The sequence below is a fragment of the Aulonocara sp. 'chitande type north' Nkhata Bay genome, linkage group LG5, assembly GCF_057382095.1.
Source record: "Aulonocara sp. 'chitande type north' Nkhata Bay isolate Kocher_YH1m ecotype deep benthic linkage group LG5, A_spYH_male_GT1.1, whole genome shotgun sequence".
In the NCBI taxonomy this organism is placed as follows: domain Eukaryota; kingdom Metazoa; phylum Chordata; class Actinopteri; order Cichliformes; family Cichlidae; genus Aulonocara; species Aulonocara sp. 'chitande type north' Nkhata Bay.
In genome coordinates, this window is record NC_141348.1 from 24,030,695 (window position 1) to 24,051,182 (window position 20,488).

Sequence of the window (20,488 nt, forward strand, 5' to 3'; positions counted from 1 at the left end):
TTCCACTTTTGACTCATTGACTTTTGATCTTAGAACAGATTTGCCGGTATCATGAAAACGAGACACAACCTTTTTAAATTTTAGCATCTCATAAAGTCTCTACTACTTAATCTAATTCTGAAGCACTTTGGCTGTGGACAAAAGCTGATAAGCCACTGCTTGATGATACCCAGAGAAAATCCCAGCGTAGGAATTCAAGACATGAAACACTTTTTATCATTACAGAAGAAACACAAAGTAGCACACATCCGTTGTGGTGGAAGAGCAGCCTGTCTTTAGGAAAAAAAAATTTCTTCCTGTAAATATTAGACATTTACTGAGCCAAACGCACGTAGCAAAGCATCCTGTGAAGTATTTTAAAAAGACTGGCAAGAAGCGCAAGAGCAGGTGAAACCTGCCAGCCATAAGCCCCTCCAGGAAAGAGGATATTAAGGAAGCCAAAGAGAGTCTGGCAGAAATAATTGGCAAACTGTCCAGTGGTGGTTCAGAGAAATTCACCAGAGCCAGGGATCTGTTTAATACATGTATGCTCATTTCTTTCTCCAAGCTGACACGCTTATGGTCTCTTCTCATATGTTTATAGGAACGCAGATTGATGGTTCTTTATAGAAATGTTGAGGGTTTTTTTTAGGACGGTGTTACCCTGTGAATCACAGAGAGGATTGTAGAAATAAAAGATGAACTTTGCACAACAGGAAGATCACCATTTGTCTTGTATATACTTTGACAGCTCAATAAAGCCCCAATGCATCCAACTCCTACATAAATTCTTGAGCATGCAGGGATTTACAACACACAGTTAAAAATAAAAGTGCAGTAGCTGATGTTAAAGTGGTAAAATTAACTCCAAATCGACTAAGAGTCTGTGTCTAGCATTTAGACCTGAGCATAGTAATTGTCAAATCAATGTGGGACTAATAGGTGAGAGGAGCTGACTACACCACTGCAGATGCAAACATGACAAGAATAACCCTCATTGATCAGGAGAAAAAAGAAAAATCACACAAGAGCTTGTGCAGGTTTATTTAATCACACTGACTCTTAGAGGTTCTCACAAAACAAAGCTTCAGAGGTTCTACATCATTTTTATGTACAAACAATATACAAAATGTACATGTAAAGTGCACTGAAAACAAACAAATCTAGCTTTAAAAAGCTAAATTTTTCCTAAATGAACAAGACAAACTCCAGTTAAAAGTTTGTACAGGTGGAAAAATCTCCTGTATGTTATGTGTTCAAATCCTTTGTCCACATGATAAAGATTTCAGAGCACAGCACAATCACCTTCCTCCACAGTTCACTCCATCTCTGTGAAGCGTGCAAACATGGCTTTACGCACAGCATCCTTGTAGGTGTCAGATGGTGAGAGTTCATATGAGCTTCCTTTAATGCCCAGACCGGTGCCTTTGGTCCTCAATGAAGCCTGTTAGGAAAAGCAAAGACGATTATAAGAGATGACATATTAGACACAGGTGCCCCTCAGGCAGCAGTGCTAATTGCTATGTGGGCAGAAATTAGCACGTTGGCGCGCAGATTCCATCTGTTAAGAGGATCTGGCCAGCAGACAAGGGGTAGTTTGGAAGACAAAAAAAAGTCTGCTCACCGAGATGGGAACGGTGATGCCTTGTTGGTGACGTCCCAGACCTTTGCCTTCCTGCCAGCCCATCGCTTGCAACATCTTGCTCCCGATATTATCACTTGTTAAACCGTCTTTAGTGGGCTGCTCAAAGTTTCTGATGATGGTGAATTACAGGTGTTAAAAAGGTCCAATTCACATAAAAATAATGAGAAAAAGGAGAAGATATTACTAAAAGTTTTCATAGACTGTTTGCTGTGAGATTAAACTCCTCCCACTTACACTGTTGGGCTTGGTGCTTTGTAAAATTTCTTTTTAGGTGCAGGAGGTTCAGGAATACCATACTTCTCCCTTCTTTCTGCAGCTCTATCTCTGTATTTCAGCTGTTAAAAATCACAAGAAAACTTATGTTCTCATTCAAATTTCTTTCTTTTTTTTTTTTTTTTTTTAAATAACAGAGACAGAAAGATGACATTGTAATGCAAAATACCTCAGCCTCCTTCCTCTCCAGCTCTTCCAGCTCCATTTCTGAAAGCTTAGCTCTTCTTTCAATTTCCAAGTTTTTCTAAAAGAATTAAAAGTAATTTCATGGGCGAAACGCGAGAACAAAATAATCACTGGCACGAATAAATGCAACCTCCATTTCCTGTGAGGTACAGCATGTGAGCTCCATTTTGCTTTGAACAGATGGCGCAGCCCAGAATATTCATAGCTGCTTGCACATTAAACACCCGCTGTTTGCCATCCTCACCTTGTGTAGGTCAGAGAGCTGCTGGTGACGCAGCAGAGCGTCTTTGGTGGGGAACTGCCGCCGACACAGCAGACACACCATCCTCTTCCAGTCGGTCATTTTCCCCTCCTCATCGGCTGCTCGGTCTGAGCCGTTGTCATCTGGGTCGCTATCCCCATTGTAGGCAGCGACCAAATCACTCTAACATGAAAACAGACAAAAGGAAAAGTGTTAAAGGATTTATTTTTACTAATAAACAGGAGAAATAGCTGCAAAGTTACAACAAACCTTAGACGAAATCTCATCCTCAAGCTTGATTTGTTCAGTCATGAGGGACGGCATCTCAAAGCTTCCGATCTGCTGAAAGGAACCAAATGAAGCCCACGAGTAAAGACCCACAACATATATAATCTCATGATTAAAAGATATTCAGTGACTCGTGACGATAGAAGGAAAATGTACTTTCTAAATATAATATTCCAAATCAGTGTGCTTCTCCAGTTAGAACCTACCCGTACACCACTGCACTGATCCAAAGCACATCATATTTATTCTTAATAGTTACTGTTACACTACCTTCTTCTCGAAGAGGAAGAAACCTGCATCTGCAGCAGCAGACTCTTTTCTGTCTTCATCCTTAAAAGATCCTAACCCTTGGGCAGTACTCTTAATGCTTTCTTTTTGCTTATTTAAGCTTTTTGCCCAACGCTCCATGTCCTTTGCAATCTGCAATTTAATAATGCCAAAAACATTATTTCAAAGACGACCTAACAGCTATTAACAGGATCAACATCTTGAGAGCAGCACTTACCTGTTGTGCGGACTTGTTTTTGGGCTTTTCTTTCTTCTCTTTGGCCTCTTTACCGCCTGTGCTTAAAGAGGTGGCTGCAGAGCTCGCTGTGGACGCTTGTTCTGTGTTTGTGCCGGATTCACTCAGTGCAGGGATGTACGCTTGCTTCTCGTTGTCCCAGTAAAGGTACTGCTGAGTCTCTGAGTTGTAGTAGTACTATTGATGACAAGCAGAAGACAAAAAAATGTGAACAGTGTATTTAAAATAAATACATATGCTGCATGGCATGGGTTCTGCACATGCAATAAGATCAAGTGCACATACTTGGCTGCCAGGATCATAGTACAGGCCAGTCTGTGGATCGTAATAGTAACCTGAAGACTCATCGTATTGGTACATGGAGGTGTCAGGAACAGCTACAAAAACAAAACAAAAACATTGAAATAGAGGCAGATATGAAGCAAAACCTTTTTTCTATCTTCAGTTTTATCATCATCATCTCTATCACTCACACACAGAGGAGTATTTCTGCAGCCAACTCCTCTCACCTGTTGTGTTAGCAGTCGATCCGGCACAGATCGTTGCTGCAACAGTGGAAGATGCTGGTGTTGTGAGTGATGTGGTGCAAACACTAGCAGCCTGTTGGGCTGCAACAGCTAGTGGATGTGTCTGAGAGGTAGGAGAGGGGGAAAAAAACCCTGATGAACATTTGGATTCAACACAGACAGAAATCACATTTGAGTAGCATTTTTTCACCCCAAAGACGCCACATTAATACACTTCCTACCTGAACAGCAGGCTGACTGATTATGATGGGGTGGTAGACCTGAGCTGCCTGGGATAGGACCACAGCTGTAGATGCGGGGATCACAGACGCCATTCCTGGAGCCGCTGGGGAGAGTGATGATGAAGTCAAGAATCTCAACCTCGGAATAAAACCACCCCAAATTTTTGCGAGTGATTCCTTGTTTACCTCCAAGCAATCCATCTCCAACGACAGGAACCAGTCCTTCAGGCTGCTGTGGCCACATGTTTGCATAACTCTCTGGAAAAGCGATCTGATCTGAAGTTGCACCTGAGCTTTGCTGCAACTGAAAAGACAAAACAGATATGTGACGTCAGAAACAAAATAAAGCAACCCAAAGTAGAGCAACTGTATCAGCATAACGCAAATAAATTAGTTAAGTCAATAAATCCTTTCCTGGATTTTGATGTTAGGCTCCACTAATCAAGTATTGTTTTAATTGACAATAAGATATAAGAGTCCATGTAATTTTAATCAGTTCTTAATATCGACAATAGCACTGTAGCTTTTTGGTCCATTTCTTTAAATCCCTCAAGCCATAGAAGCTCACATTTTCTACTTAGACATGGTACAGTCTATGGTACCTGACTGGATGACCACTGAGCAGCAGCAATGGCTGTGCTGGCAACAGAGAGAGCGCTGGCTCTGATCCCCTCAGGCGGCACTGAGTCTCTGGGAAAAGAATTATGTGTAAATTAAATATAAGCTAATGCAGAATGAAAATAAGACCCCGATTTGTATTTTATTATATTCTAGGATCTCAAAAGGTATGTACAGTATATGATGAATATATGACGAATATAAAACAGGCTGTCTAAATATATGTTATGTATGTGCGGAATTACACACTTTCTAGCACTTTTGGCAAAATCCACGCCGACAGTTTTCCCATCCAGTTTCAGAGGTGGCTGAAGGCTCTGGAGAATGGTGAGCAGCTGAGAAGCCTCCTGTAGAAAGACATAGAGCCACACTGTCTCGACACCTCCGCTAGAAACACACCAACGTACACTATAAAGTCATACTGACTGCTGAAAAATAAAGCTACGCACCAGCGGGGATGAGAGCTGGACAAAGGCGAAGCCTCGGTTCTGTCCCGTTTGCTTGTCTTTGATGAGGCGGACGTTGTTGGTGGACAGGTTGGCGTGCGGTGCCAGTAAGTTCAAAATTCCATCAACAGTAGAGAGAGAGGCAATGTTCCTCAAAATGATCGCTGTGAACAAAAAGAAAAGTCATCAATGTCTCTATGGGAACGTGCAATTTTTCAGTAGACCAAAAGGAAAATCAAGAATATATATATTAAAAATGCTCTTAAAAGGCATCAAAATTCATATAAAAACTACACGCAGACATTATTTCATTTATGAAATGTGACATAACTTTGTTTACTGCCTTATTGCTTCTGTATTTATTTGCCACAGTATTAATTTAGTTATTTTAATGTCTTCCCCATTCTTTAATATCTAATTATATTACTACATATTTATTACTTGATAGTATTACTTTCAGAAAGGTCAGCTAAGCGCTTCAGTTTTTCAGTAATCTCCCAACTAAAAGCAGGCGTTTGCTCCTGACACTGATCAGCAAAAAGCTGACCTCATGACATCACACTCATTCACATGAAAAAGCAGAAGTTGCCCCAAAAAAGTGGAACTTAATTACTATTAATTTAAAAAGAAATACAGAGAATACATAAAACATGATTATTAAATAAAATCTAATAACATAAAGATGATTACATTTATACCAAATACATTTTTTGTTTTGCACTCTTTCTGTCATCGATGAAAAACAAACACTTACTGTCTCCACTGTATTCTCCTGGCTGTTGGCACTCGACATTTAAACCATTTACACCAGTAGAGTCACCTACAAAGAGCAATGCCAAAAAACATCAGGCAGGATATATAATGAACTGCTCGTTCTCACAGAGAGACAAAAAACTCATCTTAAGGGGGAAAACTCACCAACTTTTGACGCGCCACACCTGAAACACTTCAGCCTCTTCCGAAAATTGTACAGACCACACTGCAACAACCGTCGATTGTGTATTTTTGTTACAATAAGCAAAAAGAAAAAAAGAGTAATATTGTGGGATAAGTTCAAAGATAACACTCACAGCATTGCAAAGCCAGTTTTCAAACTTCTGTTTCCTGTTGCTGTAATGCACTGCGATGGTTTTCCCCTGGATCACCAACTTGTTCTGTGAAATAAAATAAAGACAAACAAACAACAGTTACACCAAAATACGACACGTCTGAGCCAAAGAGGCAAGTGCTGAGATCCCAGTGCTACCCCACCCAATGAGTGAGAGCAGAGGGAACAGGAAAGAGTGGCTAGGTTTTAACTTGTTGCTTAGATGGGGGTGTCTCAAGGACAAAAAAAAGGAGCAGAGACGGGAAGAGAAGTTCAGAGAATGAGGGATTGAGTGTTTGGGACCGGAGTGCTGCCAGCCCGTCCACATCTCACTCCAGTCTTCGGATAATAAATGGAGATGAGAAACTATCAAAGTGACAGAGCTGGAGCAGAATGTGCAAAAAACCCCGGGGCAGTCGGTACTAAACAAGTCCACTTGCTAACAGGAAGCAAACTCTCCCTCTTTTGTAAGCTTTAAGAGAATAAACTTAAAATTTGTAAGAGAATAAACCAAACAAATGTGCATTTTTACAGTGGTGTTCACAGAAAACAAAAATTCAATAATGCTGCTATGAAGCATCACCAGATGTGTGATATCTGAAATACTACATCTCAGATATCACAGATCTATGATCAAGATTTTTTGGCTAAATACAAACAAATTGGGCTTTTTGTAAAGTGCCATCATTACTGTACTGGTTAATTTGGGTTCTAATCTCCAAGAATATTTCTAGACTTGGTGATTGTTGAAGCAACCTGATTGGTCTCCATCCATCGGGTAGAATCTTGCAAGTGATAAAACTCCACGAAGGCGAAACCTCGGCTTATACCTAGAGACAGCATTCAAATATAGACGGGAGGCGTGTTAGTCAAAATGCTTTGGTGCAAAATTCAAAGTTACAATGGGCTTGCACGGCGGCGGGGATGTTTACAACATCATGATGGTAGAATTTACATACCCTTAACTTCTTACCTGTCCATGTCATCAAATCAGAATTTCTATATGACACAAAGAACCCTACGACAATATTTAATTTTCTTTTTCCAGGGGTTGTAATAAAATAGGAAAGATGGGTTTAAAGATCAAGCGCGGAAAGGAACGAGGAACGTTCCTCTGAAGAGTATCGCTCACCTGTCCTTTTCTTCATCAAACGTATGTCCACAGGCTGTGGTCCCTGTAGCTGCTCCAGAGCTGTACGCATCTGCAAAACAGAAGCAGACGTGAGACTCATCAGAACACAGATCTTCTTCCTACTTACTGTTTCCTTACTTAAAACCATCTTTCTGGAAACTGGTTGTGAACCATGAGGTACATGTTCCCAATTTAGAATAACCAGTTAACCTAAGCCCAATAACTGTATGTCTTTGGACTGTGGGAGTAAAAAGTACCTGAAGTACCCATAAAGAACCCACGCAGACTCATCATGAAAATGAATATCATGGTAATTTTGGGCTTTTAAATATTTTTTGGACTCTCCTTTTTCCAGGGTCCCAACCAATATAATTTAAATAAATTTTAGCAATTCTGCCAAGAAAATCGGTCAAAAATTCAGTTGGAATTATAACAGAAGCTTGTTGATGGCTTTCAGAAGTGTCTGGTGGAAGTGACATCTAGTGAAAATCTAAAAGAAATTCAAACTTGTGCACCAAAGTCGTGTATAAAGTTATTCAAAATGTGTGCTTTACAATCATTCCACCCTGAATGTTATCGGCTCAGCCCAGCATATCCTATCACAATCCAACATCATACAGACTTTTTACTAATGAGCAGGTAGTTTACAGACTTACTAATGTCTGCGTTGGGAATGTGTGTTCTCACTTTCGCCTGTGTCAAGTGATGCCTGGTAAAGTTTAGGGCAGTTTTTAATCTATTATTTGACACATTGTTGACATATTTGACACATTGTTGTACTTACCAACAAGACACTATTTTTTTTTCCTTTTCCCAGTGTATATTAATTATGACAGATGTCAATCCCCCTCTCCAAAATGCTCAGATTAACACCTGGATAATTCCATATAGGGAAGGGAAAGATGGCAAGGTGCACAGTTGTACACACACACACACACACACAAAGGTCGTGAAGTGTTGCTGATTTCTGTGCCAAAGTTTTACACCCATCCTGTGACAGTTTACAGCTTTGAACTTCTTGCAAGAGATTCCTTACAACTCGTGAAAAAGTTATATGATATACAGTTTGGTGTGTTTTTTCCTTTAAAAAGCATGAATGCCACTGAATGGTGAACTGTGAGCTTACATCATCTTCTGTGACGTGGACAGGGAGCCCCCTCAGCATAATCGTTTTGCTCTCCTCCTCCTGCTCCATTCTGTAGTCCTGCTCTGGATATTCACCATCATATTCATCATCAGATCTGCTGCTGCTGCGTCGTTTTCGGCTCCTCTGTAAGAGAAAAAAATATATAATAATGTGATGTTTAACTTCAAAGACAACAAATTCAGTATCACTCTGATCAAGACGTACTTCAAGCCGCAAAGGAATTCTTCTCCACTTACCTCTGGGCTGTCTTGGTCCCTGCGTTCATCACAGTAGTCTTTGTACCTATCGTGGACCCAGCGTCGATCATAATCCTTTTCCACATCTCTGCTTCGTTTTCCATAGCACTCTGGATCGTGTTTGCGCATATCAGAACCATATCTTCCAGTACGTTCACTACGACTAATCCTGCAAAGGCACCAGAGACTTAAATATATGAGCACATGTTCAACGTGTTCCTGACCATCACAAGGATTATGCGGACTTCACCTTCTATCAGTTCCCATGGTTTAGTACAGCACAAGCGTTTGTGGACAATTCTGTGGAAAGATTTGGGGGGGAAAAAAATTATTAGTACTAACTGTTACTAACCATTTCAATCAATGTTTCGTGCAATGGTGTTCTTTACCTCTAACAGATCATGGTTCAGTGAGGATATATTACTAGTTTTTCCATTTAAAAAAGGAATATTAAAACTTTTTGTAATGTACATATAACCTACATAAAAATAATATCGTTTTTCATGACTATGATTTTCTTTTCCAATTAATTATACATTTTGATTTTTATCCCATAGAGTGTAATAACAGTTGTCAGCTTGTCTCTCTCATTTATCAAATCACATTCTGGTGAAAATATGAAGTCTCCAGAGACACTGTGGACCAAATATATGTCACTGCGTTACACAGACTGTGGATGGAGTTTGCTCACGGGAACAGAAACGTTTGCCGTCAAAAGATATAACACAACCCTCATTCTCGCACTTTACATATGCGGTCAATAGGCTAGATAGTTTGTGTGTGTCTGTTTGACATAAAATATGTCTCACAATTGCAAAGAAACACATAGTATTTGATACGTCTAACCACTTTAACGTTCACTTGTAACATAATAAAACAAACGTGTAATATGTTCATTACACGTATTACAGCTAAGCAGAAGTAGTTTCATACTTAAAAAATATATTAGTAATTATTCCACTGTAAAATGGGTCAACTGACCAGCAACATAAGAGGATTAAGTAACTGGCGTTACGTAACATGAGTTGAGCTACGCTAAAGATGAAAGGCAGCCAGAGATGTCACAGGCCTGATCTTACTCATAACTGCAGAAACACAAAGCACATAATATGGAGATTAACTGAGGACATTAATTGTGTAATTATATAAAACAGGCTGATTTTGTACTTTGCTTACAGGCGCTAACACAGCAAGGTCACTTTAGGGCTCGCTGTATGCTTGATTGATACGTCTCATGGATGCTGTAGCAAAACGTAAGCTTTATATAAATAAATAACCGGAAGCAGATATAAAATGCAGTTTTTGTCAGTTTTACATACCGTTTTAATAAATCACCCCCCTACACACGATGACAGCTTGATACTCAAAACCTTTCTAGAAGCTTTTCCACTTGTTCCGGTCTGTAGCGACAAGAGTCTTCTTCGTTTTGACTTCACCTTTTAAGAGCATTAAAAAGCATTTAAGTGAGCATTACCGCCACCTACTGGTTATGATCCTTTACAACAAGGTGTCCCCTAATGCGGTGCATTAAAACAGTAAAATCGGTTTCTTTTTTTGTTTGTTTGGGTTTTTTGTTTTTTGCATATTTTGCATACTTACATGTTTCAGATCAGCAAAAAACAAACAAACAAAAAAAGAATCTGACAAACCAGAGTAAATACAAAATACAGTTTTTAATTGATGATTTCATTTAATGACAATGCAGAAAAAAACAGACATTCTCCTTCCGGATTTTCTGGTAGAATTCATGGCTTCATAAATTACACCAAGTTGGCCTGAAGCAGCAAAGCAGCCCCTGACCAACAAACTACCACCACAAAGTTTGACTGCTGGTACGATGTCCGATGTCCTTTTTATAAAATGCTCTATGATAGGATGTAACATGACTTAAACCTTCTTTTGTCTCATCAGTCTACAAAATATTTCCCTAGAAGTCTGGGGAATCATCAAAATGGATTTGGAAAATGTGAGGTGAGCCTTTGTGTTCATTTTGGTCAGCAGTGGTTTTCTTCTTGGAACTCTCCTGTGGATGTCGTTTTTATGCAGTCCCTCTATTATTGTTTAATTATGAACACTAACTTTACACTGAACTTACTATTTATCATTAGGCCAGGTAGACTTGGGTAACCCCTTTGCTTAAATTAACAAAACCCTAGTTTAAAGACTGAATTTTGTAATTACTCTGGTTTTATTTTTGTCTACTATTAACATTTCTTTGATGATCTGACACATTTCAATGTGACAAATATGAAAAAAAGGAAAGAAAAAGATGAATTGAGGGATTGTACAGTGCTGTGAAACAGTATTTGCACTATTGCAAGTTGTCATTGAAGACACGAAAAACATGAAACAGGAAAATCCGAAAGACATATGTTAAGCCTTAAATAATGTAATAATGTAATATAGTAAATAAAAAGGTTAACCATAACCTTTCGGATGTGGTGAAGGATGACATGCAGAGGGTTGGTGTGACAAAGAAGAAAAAGCAAAATGCAATGCGTACATCCCCGCGAGGTGGCGCTGCAGTCCCAGTGATTGCGACGCGGATGAGCTGCAGAAGCAGAAAATCTTCCTCATTCCCAGAGCCAACGCAGAGCAGTGGTCACAGTAGTGGATGCGAACCGTTAGAAATTATATAAGTTATTTAACTACCTCACACGGTGCATGGGGTGTGTCTGTCGCCGCTGGGGAACACACTAGGAGCGGCGGTTGCTGTGCTGAGACCACTGGCCAGCTCTCATCTACAGTGACCCATACATCCAGAAGCAGGTAGCCACCCGGCTAATGTTAACATTAGCACTCCGCTAGCGTCAGCTTTCTTAATCCACATAGCAGTTTTATTAAATAAAGATGTTGACGCTTTCAACATATAGTTACCACACAGCGAAGATGAACTCAAATGGTGTCGTTTAACTGGATTTTCTTAGCTCAGTGTCAGTCGCTAATGTCACGGGCGCTGGCTAGCTAACCGGAGGACCTGACAGCCCATCCCTCTAGCGTCAGTCTCAGCCCGACTTCAGCTTCTCTTTTATTTATTACAAAAAAAAGCATGCTGGTGTCTTCGGTTAAGCAGCTAGACTTGTTTTCTGTTTGCCGTTCTTATTTTTGCTTTGTTGTTGTTGTTGTTATTATTTATTTAATTATTTATTTTTCCTGTCAGGTAACCAGACAGAATGGCTGAGCCGGAGCTTCTGCTGGACTCCAATATTAGACTTTGGGTGGTGTTGCCCATTGTCTTCATCACTTTTCTGGTTGGGGTTATACGGCATTATGTATCTATTCTCCTTCAAAGTGACAAAAAGCTGACATTAGAACAAGTTTCTGACAGGTGCGTCATACATCATATCTAATTATAAACCGAATCACAAGGAGGAAAATCAATGCTGAGCTCATATGTGTGACTTTTTCTTCAAATCCAGCCAGGTACTTATTCGGAGCAGAATTCTCAGAGAAAATGGAAAATACATTCCCAAACAGGTAGGCTGCCTAAAGTGAGTTGCAAAGTTGAGTGAGAACTCCAATGTATTTGTTTACTTGTATGTGCTTTGACTATATCAGTGATTATTTCTGTGTGTTTTAGTCCTTTTTGATGAGGAAGTTCTACTTCAATAACCAAGAAGACGGATTCTTCAAGAAGACCAAGAGAAAGGTTGTCCCACCCTCTCCAATGACAGGTGAGACTTTTTTCTTTTCTTTCTTTCTTTTCTTTTTTTTTCTTTTTTTTTTAAATAAAGAGCAAGCTGTGAAATTGTAACAACTTCTAATTTCTAAAAGAAAAAGTGGTTGTTTAGTATGTGGCTGAAAGACATGGGACACGAGCAGTGTTTTCACAAATCTTTTTAATAACAGATTCTCAGAATTTCCACTTAAAGCTACGGCTGAGTCCTGGTAAAATAATTCATAAAGAATCTTGGCTGATTACACAACTCCTTAGGTGGAAAGTGAGTTAGGAAGAAGGTTAAGAGTTTCTGAGGCAGAGGAGGAGAAAGTGCTGGAGCAAACCAGAACAGCACAATACAAATTTTTCTCTTGCCTATTATTATTATTATTATTATTATTATTATTATTATTATTATTATTACTACAGTCCCAATCAAAAGTTTAAGACCACTTGATAGCAGCCTGTTTCAGTTAAGCATTGTTTTCAGTTTTGCATGCTCAAAAAAATGTTTAGTCTCACTCCCATTTCTTGCATGTTGAAGCTCTACTTGGAACCTTGCTAAGATCCAACCATACAAAATGTTTTTTTTGTTTTTGTTTTTTTTGCCTTACACATGGTCTTAACCCTTGTGTGGTGTTCATATTTTTGTTACTCAGCCAATGTTCATGGGTCTGGTGGACCCGCTAGAGTTTTGGCTTTCCAAATTAACACTATCAAACAATTTTATGTTAAATTACTCAACAGATGTTTACTTCATCCCAATTACAAGCCATATGAACAGCAAACATGGTTAATTTTTTCCCTTTACCTTTGTTAGATCACATTTATGAATTAATGTGCTTCTCGTTTTTTGGTTTTTTTTTATAAAATGTTATAAAAAAATAAATCAGTTATAATCAAGTGGAGTGAGTGGAAAGACACAACACATTTACACGTGAAGCAATATGTTTCACAACTAAATGGGATCAGCTGCTCATCAATGGTGACATTAGGCCCAGGGTAAAAAACAGGGGGAGGTGGTGCACACACTTATCCCACACTGTCCTGATGGCAGCTAGCTTGTCTCTCTGCCGTCGAGCTGGTCTGTCGTCTCGGTTATCAAAATGGATAATCCTGGAAATTTTGTGGAAGTTTTTTAGAGACATTGATGCACGGAAAGGTTCTTGCCAGTTTCTGCATCCCACAGGGATTCTGTGGATTCCCCTTTGGACCTGAAAACTCCTGCAAGGATGAGAACCCCAAAGTAGGCCTTTGGGGTTCTTAGATGAATTTGGTCTATCTCCTTCCACCTCTCTCCAAAAACACACCATCCTTCTAGATTACTGCAATCCAGAATAATTTTCTGGATGGAATCTGGGATGAAAAGCTCAAATGAAGACTTGATGTCCTGCACATGAGTAACTGTCAGCCGTGTTGGCCCTGGCTTATCACAGTAACAGCTCTGCAGGGTGGCTCATTTCTTGGGCAAGAAGACCATTCAATTTCACCAGTTATTGACATCCATATTTCTTCACTTGCTGTCTGGTGGGCTTGTTCTGGTCCTGGAGCTGGCTGCAGATGGGGCACTCATCTTCGTTTTGTTACTAAATGGTGCTCAACCTCATCCTCTTCTTCAAAGTCACTGTCAGACTCTGAATTTTCAGAAATGTGTAATATTCTGAAACCTCTTTGTCAACATCATCATCCGAAGCCCCTCTCTCTTCCAAAATCAGTTGGATGGCCCTCGCAGCAGATAATCTTTTGCCATCTTGATCAGTTGTGATAAAGAACCACACTGGCAAAGTCTTATTTATAGTATTATGCCCCTAATTTGCAGGAGGGACAGGGTATGAGAAAATAAAATTTGGATCCCTCAAGAAAGAGGGTAAAATGTGCGGGAATGTAAGAGCAAACGGTGTTGATAGTTGAATTTTCAACAATGTTGCAACTTTGTGCGTGAGCAGGAGGGGAAGAAAACACTATCAGCAGCACCAGAAAGGAGGAAGACAGAGTATGGGAACATAGGACCTACACTTTCAACACTTTTATTAGACCTGGGTCCAGTGGACCCGATCACCTTGTATGTAATGTAAATGTGTGGCGGGAGGTACAGTATGAGGTCATTGAAAATTAGTTCGGATTTATGTTCTTCACAGAAAATAAGCCAAAGCCAATGAATTTCAGGTTGAAAAAAATAATTCATTGTTTAATTTTTCTTTTGAAAAAAACTGAAAACGGGTCTCACAGACCCGAACACCATACAAGGGTTAAATTTTTTGATCGGGACTCTATTGTTGTTATTATTATTTATTTATTTATTTATTTTTATTATTTTTATTATTAGTATTAGCATCAGAGATGGGCAGTTTAGCTTAATTGTCCATCCCTGCTTTCAAGGTTCAAACATGACATCGGGGGGGGGGGCAGTAAAAGCATACTGAATGTACAAAGCTGTCATACCAATATTTAAAGTGTGTTGATTGATTCATAACATCAGATGATGTGGCTGCAAAGAGCATTACTACTTGTCTTGTAATGTAATGCAGTTATGGTAACATATTATCAGTGATTACATAACCGCAGAGCTCATTGGTGTGTTTTTGTGTGTCATCCAGTACTGAAAGAACACAACAAAGAGGAAGGAGAAGTATGAATGAAAATGTTGACCTAATGAAACGCTGCGGGTTAGATCCTGCACATTTGTGGTTGATCTCTTTAGAAGTAGCTCAAATCTCTAATCTAGTTCAATAATGCCATCGTTTTTAGCTGTGATCAATACAAAGATATGGAAAATGCAACAATGCAGTGGTGATGACTCAATTCTATGCAGCCTTCATCAGCGGGATGATCACACAAATAGCAAGAGGGTCAACTGAATGTCCTCACTGAAATAACATTTTTTAGACCCTTTTTAATCAGGCCCTGTGAGAGTTTTACTAAGTCACTATTAAACTGGGAGACAGTACTAACATTTTTTCTCGGCCAAGTGGAGAGGTCTCAGAAGATTCTCGGCTCAGGTGCATAGTTAAAAAGTCAAATAAAATGTTATTGTTATTGAGATAAATGTAAAATGTAAACCCCCAAAAAGTCTTTTTTCAGATGGCTGAAATGTGACCATGCAAAGTGTTGTCTCATAGTGTTAAACCAATCTGCATGAAAAACAAAGCACAGCCTAGAGCAGGACTCTTCAGCAGACTGACTGGGGATTCATGCAAACCCCTCTGAAACCCTACAGCACAACTTAAAATGCACTTCCCTGGAACTGTAACTACACAACACATCCACACAGCCCACAACTATTATGCTTGGCTCGTTCTGCACCGTCGATTCCTCCTGTACATTAACTTTTTCCACTGCATATTTTTTTGAATTTAACAGTGAGGCAATAACAATCATCATCTAATTATAAAGAGAAGTTACCAGTATAATAGCATCAGTATAAGGACTCCCACATGTCAGCAAATTCCTGGAGGGGGAGAGTGCTGAAACTATCAGGATTGATATGGGGGAAATGTACAAAGAAGTGGAAAGACTAGAGGGACAAATAGGTTTGGCTCAGGGAAAAACTAAAACCTGGTTACCAGAAAGCATTTTCTTTTTTTCTGTTGACTTGGGACTAGGGATGGGTATCGTTTAGGTTTTATCCGATACCGGTGCCAAACCGGTACTTTTGAAACGGTGCCGGTGCTTAAACCGGTGCTTAAAGAATGGAGAACACAAAACTGGTCCAAAAACCTCCTTATGTTTAGCTGTTTTTTTTGTAAAAAGATAACAATGTTAGCCTTTTCTGCAGCTATAGGGCATATATGGCATCACTCTTGGCTGGAAGCAGTGCTTAATCAATGGAAAAAACACAAACTTTGTCCAAAAACCTCTCATGTTTAACTGTTTTCCACTTTTTCTTTGGTCATTTTAGCCTTTTTGGCCAGGGTGAAGGGAGTATCTGCCATCAAACAAGAAGACAGCCGCATGTAGCTATGATGATGTTTGCTAGTTCACCTTACGTGCATTAATGTAATAACGTGGTTAGCCTACTCAACATAAATTACACACGAACAACATTAAGCTACTCACGCAGAGAAGAACGGCTGCTGCTGCATCATCATCCTCATCATTTCTGCTACACTGGCAGGGCTAGGGGCCAGGACTCTCCTCTTCGGGTTTTTGGGGGATGTTGCTAACTCCGGGTCCGATAACAGGCAACCCACCCGCAGTAGATGTGCCCGGTGTGAGGTCTCGCAGCAAGCTATCAAATACAGCGCATTTCTTGGCTTTTAAAAAAACCCGCTATGCGTCGCCAGGTGTTTCATCGGATTTGAGGTGTTACCTCCTTTGACAGTCTCACAGTATCAGCTTAAAGCACTTGTTGCAGGCTGCTGAGTTTTCATATTTTGCTGTGAAGTACAGCCAGACTTTTGACCGCTTTGCCTTGGTCATTTTTAATCTGTAGCTCTGCTCTAAAAGAATGTACGTACCTGGCCCCGCCTACTATCCTCGGAAACGTAAAATGATTGGCTAGAATCTAAAATGTATCACAGCTCAGGAAAAAAAAAGCACCGAAATGTGCGCTGCTTTTCGGTCTGGTTACTACCGTTTATGTCAGAACCGGTGCCATCAAGGCGCCAGATACCGGTACCCATCCCTACTTGGGACTGCATGTAAAACACCAGGATACGACCACACTGTAGTTAACACATAACCACACACAAGGATAAATGTCTGCAACTTACGTAGGTGACGTCATAGACTCTACAAAGGTTCCCCACAGAAGTCTACATCAGCCTTAGTTCTAGAGTACATGGTACCAGCATACATACTGCAGGTTGGCCAACCAGCAACTTAACACCTTGACACCTGTCTCTACATCAAGAGTGAAGCTGGATCTCCTACCAATGTGCAAAAAGTATTTATTAATATCTTTTCAGTTTTCTGGCGTTTAAAGTTTTTTCTTTACCCATAAAATGTTCACAGATCCGAGCATGCTGACAGATATGATGAAGGGCAACGTAACCAACGTGCTTCCCATGATCCTCATCGGTGGCTGGATCAACTGGACTTTTTCAGGATTTGTAACAAGTAATTTATCTCCCTGACCCACACAAAAGCAAGTTTGCCTTTGTCAAGATATCATTTAAATAGAAATTACATGCCGATGTTCTGCTTGTGCTTCCTTCGCACAGCTAAGGTTCCCTTCCCTCTCACGCTGCGCTTTAAGCCCATGCTGCAACAAGGAATAGAGTTGCTCTCATTGGATGCTTCTTGGTAATAAAGCAAGATACTTGGACTCATACTGCACCACTGATTATTTATTGATATGAAAATGCTTAAGCTAGTGTGTGATGACATTGTGATTTGTTTGCGCGTGTGTATTATGCAGGGTGAGCTCAGCATCCTGGTATTTCCTGAATGTGTTTGGACTTCGAAGCATGTACTCTTTAATCCTAGGCCAAGATAACGGTAAGTGGAGTCTTTCACAAAGTTGAAATTGGTTTAAATGTTAAAACGGATAATTAGATTACATCATGTGACTTTAGTGAAAATGCCCACATACTGATTGTGTTTGCTTTGTGACTGAATGCCCACAGGCGCAGACCAGTCGAGGATCATGCAGGAGCAGATGAGCGGTGCTGCCATGGCCATGCCTGCAGATACAAATAAAGCTTTCAAAGTATTTATGTCTATAATTAGTTGAATTAACTACAGAGGGGTTGGGGTTGGTGGCATGGGGCTTTGGGAATTTCATGTGCTGTTTGTTTTTGATTTTTAGGCTGAGTGGGAGGCACTGGAACTGACTGACCATCAGTGGGCGCTTGAGAATGTAGAGGATGATCTGATGAGCCGGGAGTTGGACTTTGATGGCATGTTCAGCAAGGAGCTGCCAAGCGGAATCTTCTGAAGGCCTAATCACTTCCTTGTTGGAGAATCCAATTTGAAATTTGATTATTTCAGGGATTTGTTTTGGGGTTTTGTTTTTTGTTTTTTTTATCTGAAACCACAAAACTGGGACAAATCCCTTCATATGCAAAGTTTACATCGTGTAATTTGTTGTAGTGGTCTTTTCACTTGTATCTACCTTCCATTCCTGTCCTTAAATGAACTGAAATGAACACAAATACACTGGTTCTACTGCTGCCTCATGCATAATAGGGAGCCCTGCTTTGTTATTTCAAAGAAAGGGCTGTTCTAGAGAAATTACATGATGGGTTTTTTTTTGTTTTTTTTTTAATGTGTTCTTGTTGGCTTGAAACTGAATGCAATCATAATGCCATTAAGTAATAGAATCTGAACTGCCTAGTGCTTCTTTTTCCTAATGTCGTGCACAGCTAGATTAGCTGTCTTCATTTTGTATGTGTCATTTAAAAACAAAATAGTACATAAAACAGTTTTACAGGTCAAAATGATCTATATTTAATAATGCTTTAACCATCCATCATTGCTCATATTTTAGATTGCAGATAGAAGCAGGTCCAGAACAGGTTAGGTTTGTTTGTTTTGTGGCAGGGGAAATGTTGAGTTTTGTCATCGAGATATTGTTTTTGAAGTATGTAGACTGTTTATTTTGTAATTAACTCCCTTGTGTTTTGTACAGTATAAAGTCTGTTTTGATTCAAAATAGTTGTATTTGTTTTCCATGTACACTAACACTTTTCAAATATGAAGAAATAGATGTTTTTGTTTTGTGCTGGGTTTTTTCTTTTTTGTTTCTTTGAATAATAGTGTTCAGTGTAAGGGAAGAAAAAGCACTACAGCTGAATATTCAAATAATACACATGGCACATTCATCCTCAGTAAAGGATTTGAATAGATACCGTGGACATTAACGTTACTCTTTTGTTGTCAGTTTTCCACAATACAGTGTCTGCTTCATTTACCTGGGTTAGGATGATTAGTAGTAAGTTGAATTTTTTTTTAAATGGACAAAATGTCACTCAAAAGTAAGTTGTTGTCTTTTAATTATACTGCAATCTTGTTTTAACAGCCTGTCAGTCATGTTTACATTGCATAAAGAAATGCAGGCAAGTGAACAAATGAATTGAGGAACATGAAGGATGATCATGCTTGAACACAGGTGTAAAATGTAACGTAAGCATCCAATTATGCTCTGTGGAAAACAAAGGGGTCCGAAGTGTGCCAAGGAAATATTCCCTACACCATCAACACCAGCCTGAACTGTTGATATAAGGCAGGATTGATGTAGTCAAAATGGCACAAAAGAAGAAAAAGTGACTTGAAAGAGGCTTCAGTCACAAAGCCTGCTCAACTGGGCAGTGTCGCAGTAAGAACTGTGACCAAAGTGAAATCTGGATTTCGATCTATAGAAAAGACAAGCGATTAGAGCTGTGAAAAGGCTACATTCATGACCATGTCCCTTAGGGAAAAAAGTGCAGTGTCTATGAATGGAGTCATTTGATCTCATCACCATGAGCCTTCTGCTTGACCATTTTTGATTGCATGGTACAAAGACTGGGTATATAATGGTGGCTATGAAATATTAACTTCATATATAAAATACATTTCAAGATGTACTTTTCTCAAAAAAGAAAATCATCCATTGACCCTCTTCCAATGTTTTTTTTCCACAATTTGAAATCTAAAGCAATGTTTGAACATGAATATCTCAAATACTACACAATAAATGGACTAGTTCTTATATAGCGCTTTTCTCCCCTATGTGAGGACCTAAAATGCTTTGTTCTTCACAAGCAGAGACTTATAATTGTGTCATTGTCTTCACAAATCCTTCTTTTTTCACAATTCCTTACACCTTGAGAAGATTCCACATTTCAGATGAACTGATCCCCACAGCACAATACTCCTACCACTGTGTTACATGGTGGAGATGGTGTTCTTTGGGTTGTACGCCTCTTACTTCTTCAAACACAAGCAGCATTTCTATGAGCCATGAGCACAGAGCTCTAGCTTTGTCTCATCTGACTAAAGGATACACTTCCAGTATACAGAGTCTTTCTCCAAGTTTTCTTTAGCATACTTCAGTCTAGCCTAAAGGTGTCATTCCTGCATAAGTGGAGTTTTTCTTGGTCTGCAACCTCGCAGTCCATTCCTGTGCAGGGTTCTAGTGATTGTCTTCTTTGAGACTATCATTTCTGACTTGGCTCAGTCATTGAGTAATGTCTTGGCAGTTGTTCTTTAGACACATCTCTCACTTGATTTCTTTCCACAGTGTCTGAAATCTTTTGCTTCCTCTCTCTGCCAGTACAAGCTCTCACATTTCGCAAGATACATACCTTCATATGCCAGGCTTGTTCTGTACTGTGTGGCACTCTTTGAATTTCTTGAC

At 39.6% G+C, this 20,488-nt stretch overlaps 2 protein-coding genes across 4 annotated transcripts; one reads left to right on the plus strand and one right to left on the minus strand.

Moving 5' to 3' along the window:
- Window positions 1–1,009: 1,009 nt before the first annotated feature.
- LOC147330621 (RNA-binding protein 5-like) lies at window positions 1,010–9,997 on the minus strand. Of its 3 annotated transcripts, none has more exons than XM_086292335.1 (24): window positions 9,869–9,997; window positions 8,800–8,849; window positions 8,550–8,718; window positions 8,293–8,436; window positions 7,167–7,236; window positions 6,791–6,864; window positions 6,018–6,101; window positions 5,866–5,926; window positions 5,702–5,767; window positions 4,951–5,111; window positions 4,751–4,848; window positions 4,486–4,573; window positions 4,070–4,187; window positions 3,884–3,987; window positions 3,645–3,765; window positions 3,421–3,512; window positions 3,118–3,312; window positions 2,883–3,032; window positions 2,595–2,663; window positions 2,328–2,507; window positions 2,067–2,141; window positions 1,859–1,959; window positions 1,604–1,733; window positions 1,010–1,423 (listed from the first exon to the last, which is right to left on the minus strand). In XM_086292335.1, the coding sequence occupies exons 2-24, from the start codon at window positions 8,814–8,816 to the stop codon at window positions 1,298–1,300; spliced, it is 2,493 nt and encodes an 830-aa protein (XP_086148461.1). In that variant the 5' UTR covers window positions 8,817–8,849; window positions 9,869–9,997; the 3' UTR covers window positions 1,010–1,297. The 3 variants fall into 3 exon arrangements, with proteins under 3 accessions (XP_086148461.1, XP_086148458.1, XP_086148459.1); XM_086292332.1 differs by having other exon boundaries at window positions 2,595–2,666; XM_086292333.1 differs by lacking the exon at window positions 9,869–9,997 and adding an exon at window positions 9,531–9,550 and having other exon boundaries at window positions 2,595–2,666.
- Window positions 9,998–11,089: 1,092 nt separating this feature from the next.
- Window positions 11,090–19,099, plus strand: emc3 (ER membrane protein complex subunit 3). The gene is made up of 9 exons (XM_086292330.1): window positions 11,090–11,318; window positions 11,710–11,877; window positions 11,969–12,026; window positions 12,130–12,223; window positions 17,161–17,265; window positions 17,370–17,451; window positions 17,567–17,646; window positions 17,775–17,857; window positions 17,957–19,099. The coding sequence occupies exons 2-9, from the start codon at window positions 11,723–11,725 to the stop codon at window positions 18,083–18,085; spliced, it is 786 nt and encodes a 261-aa protein (XP_086148456.1). The 5' UTR covers window positions 11,090–11,318; window positions 11,710–11,722; the 3' UTR covers window positions 18,086–19,099.
- Window positions 19,100–20,488: the final 1,389 nt, after the last annotated feature.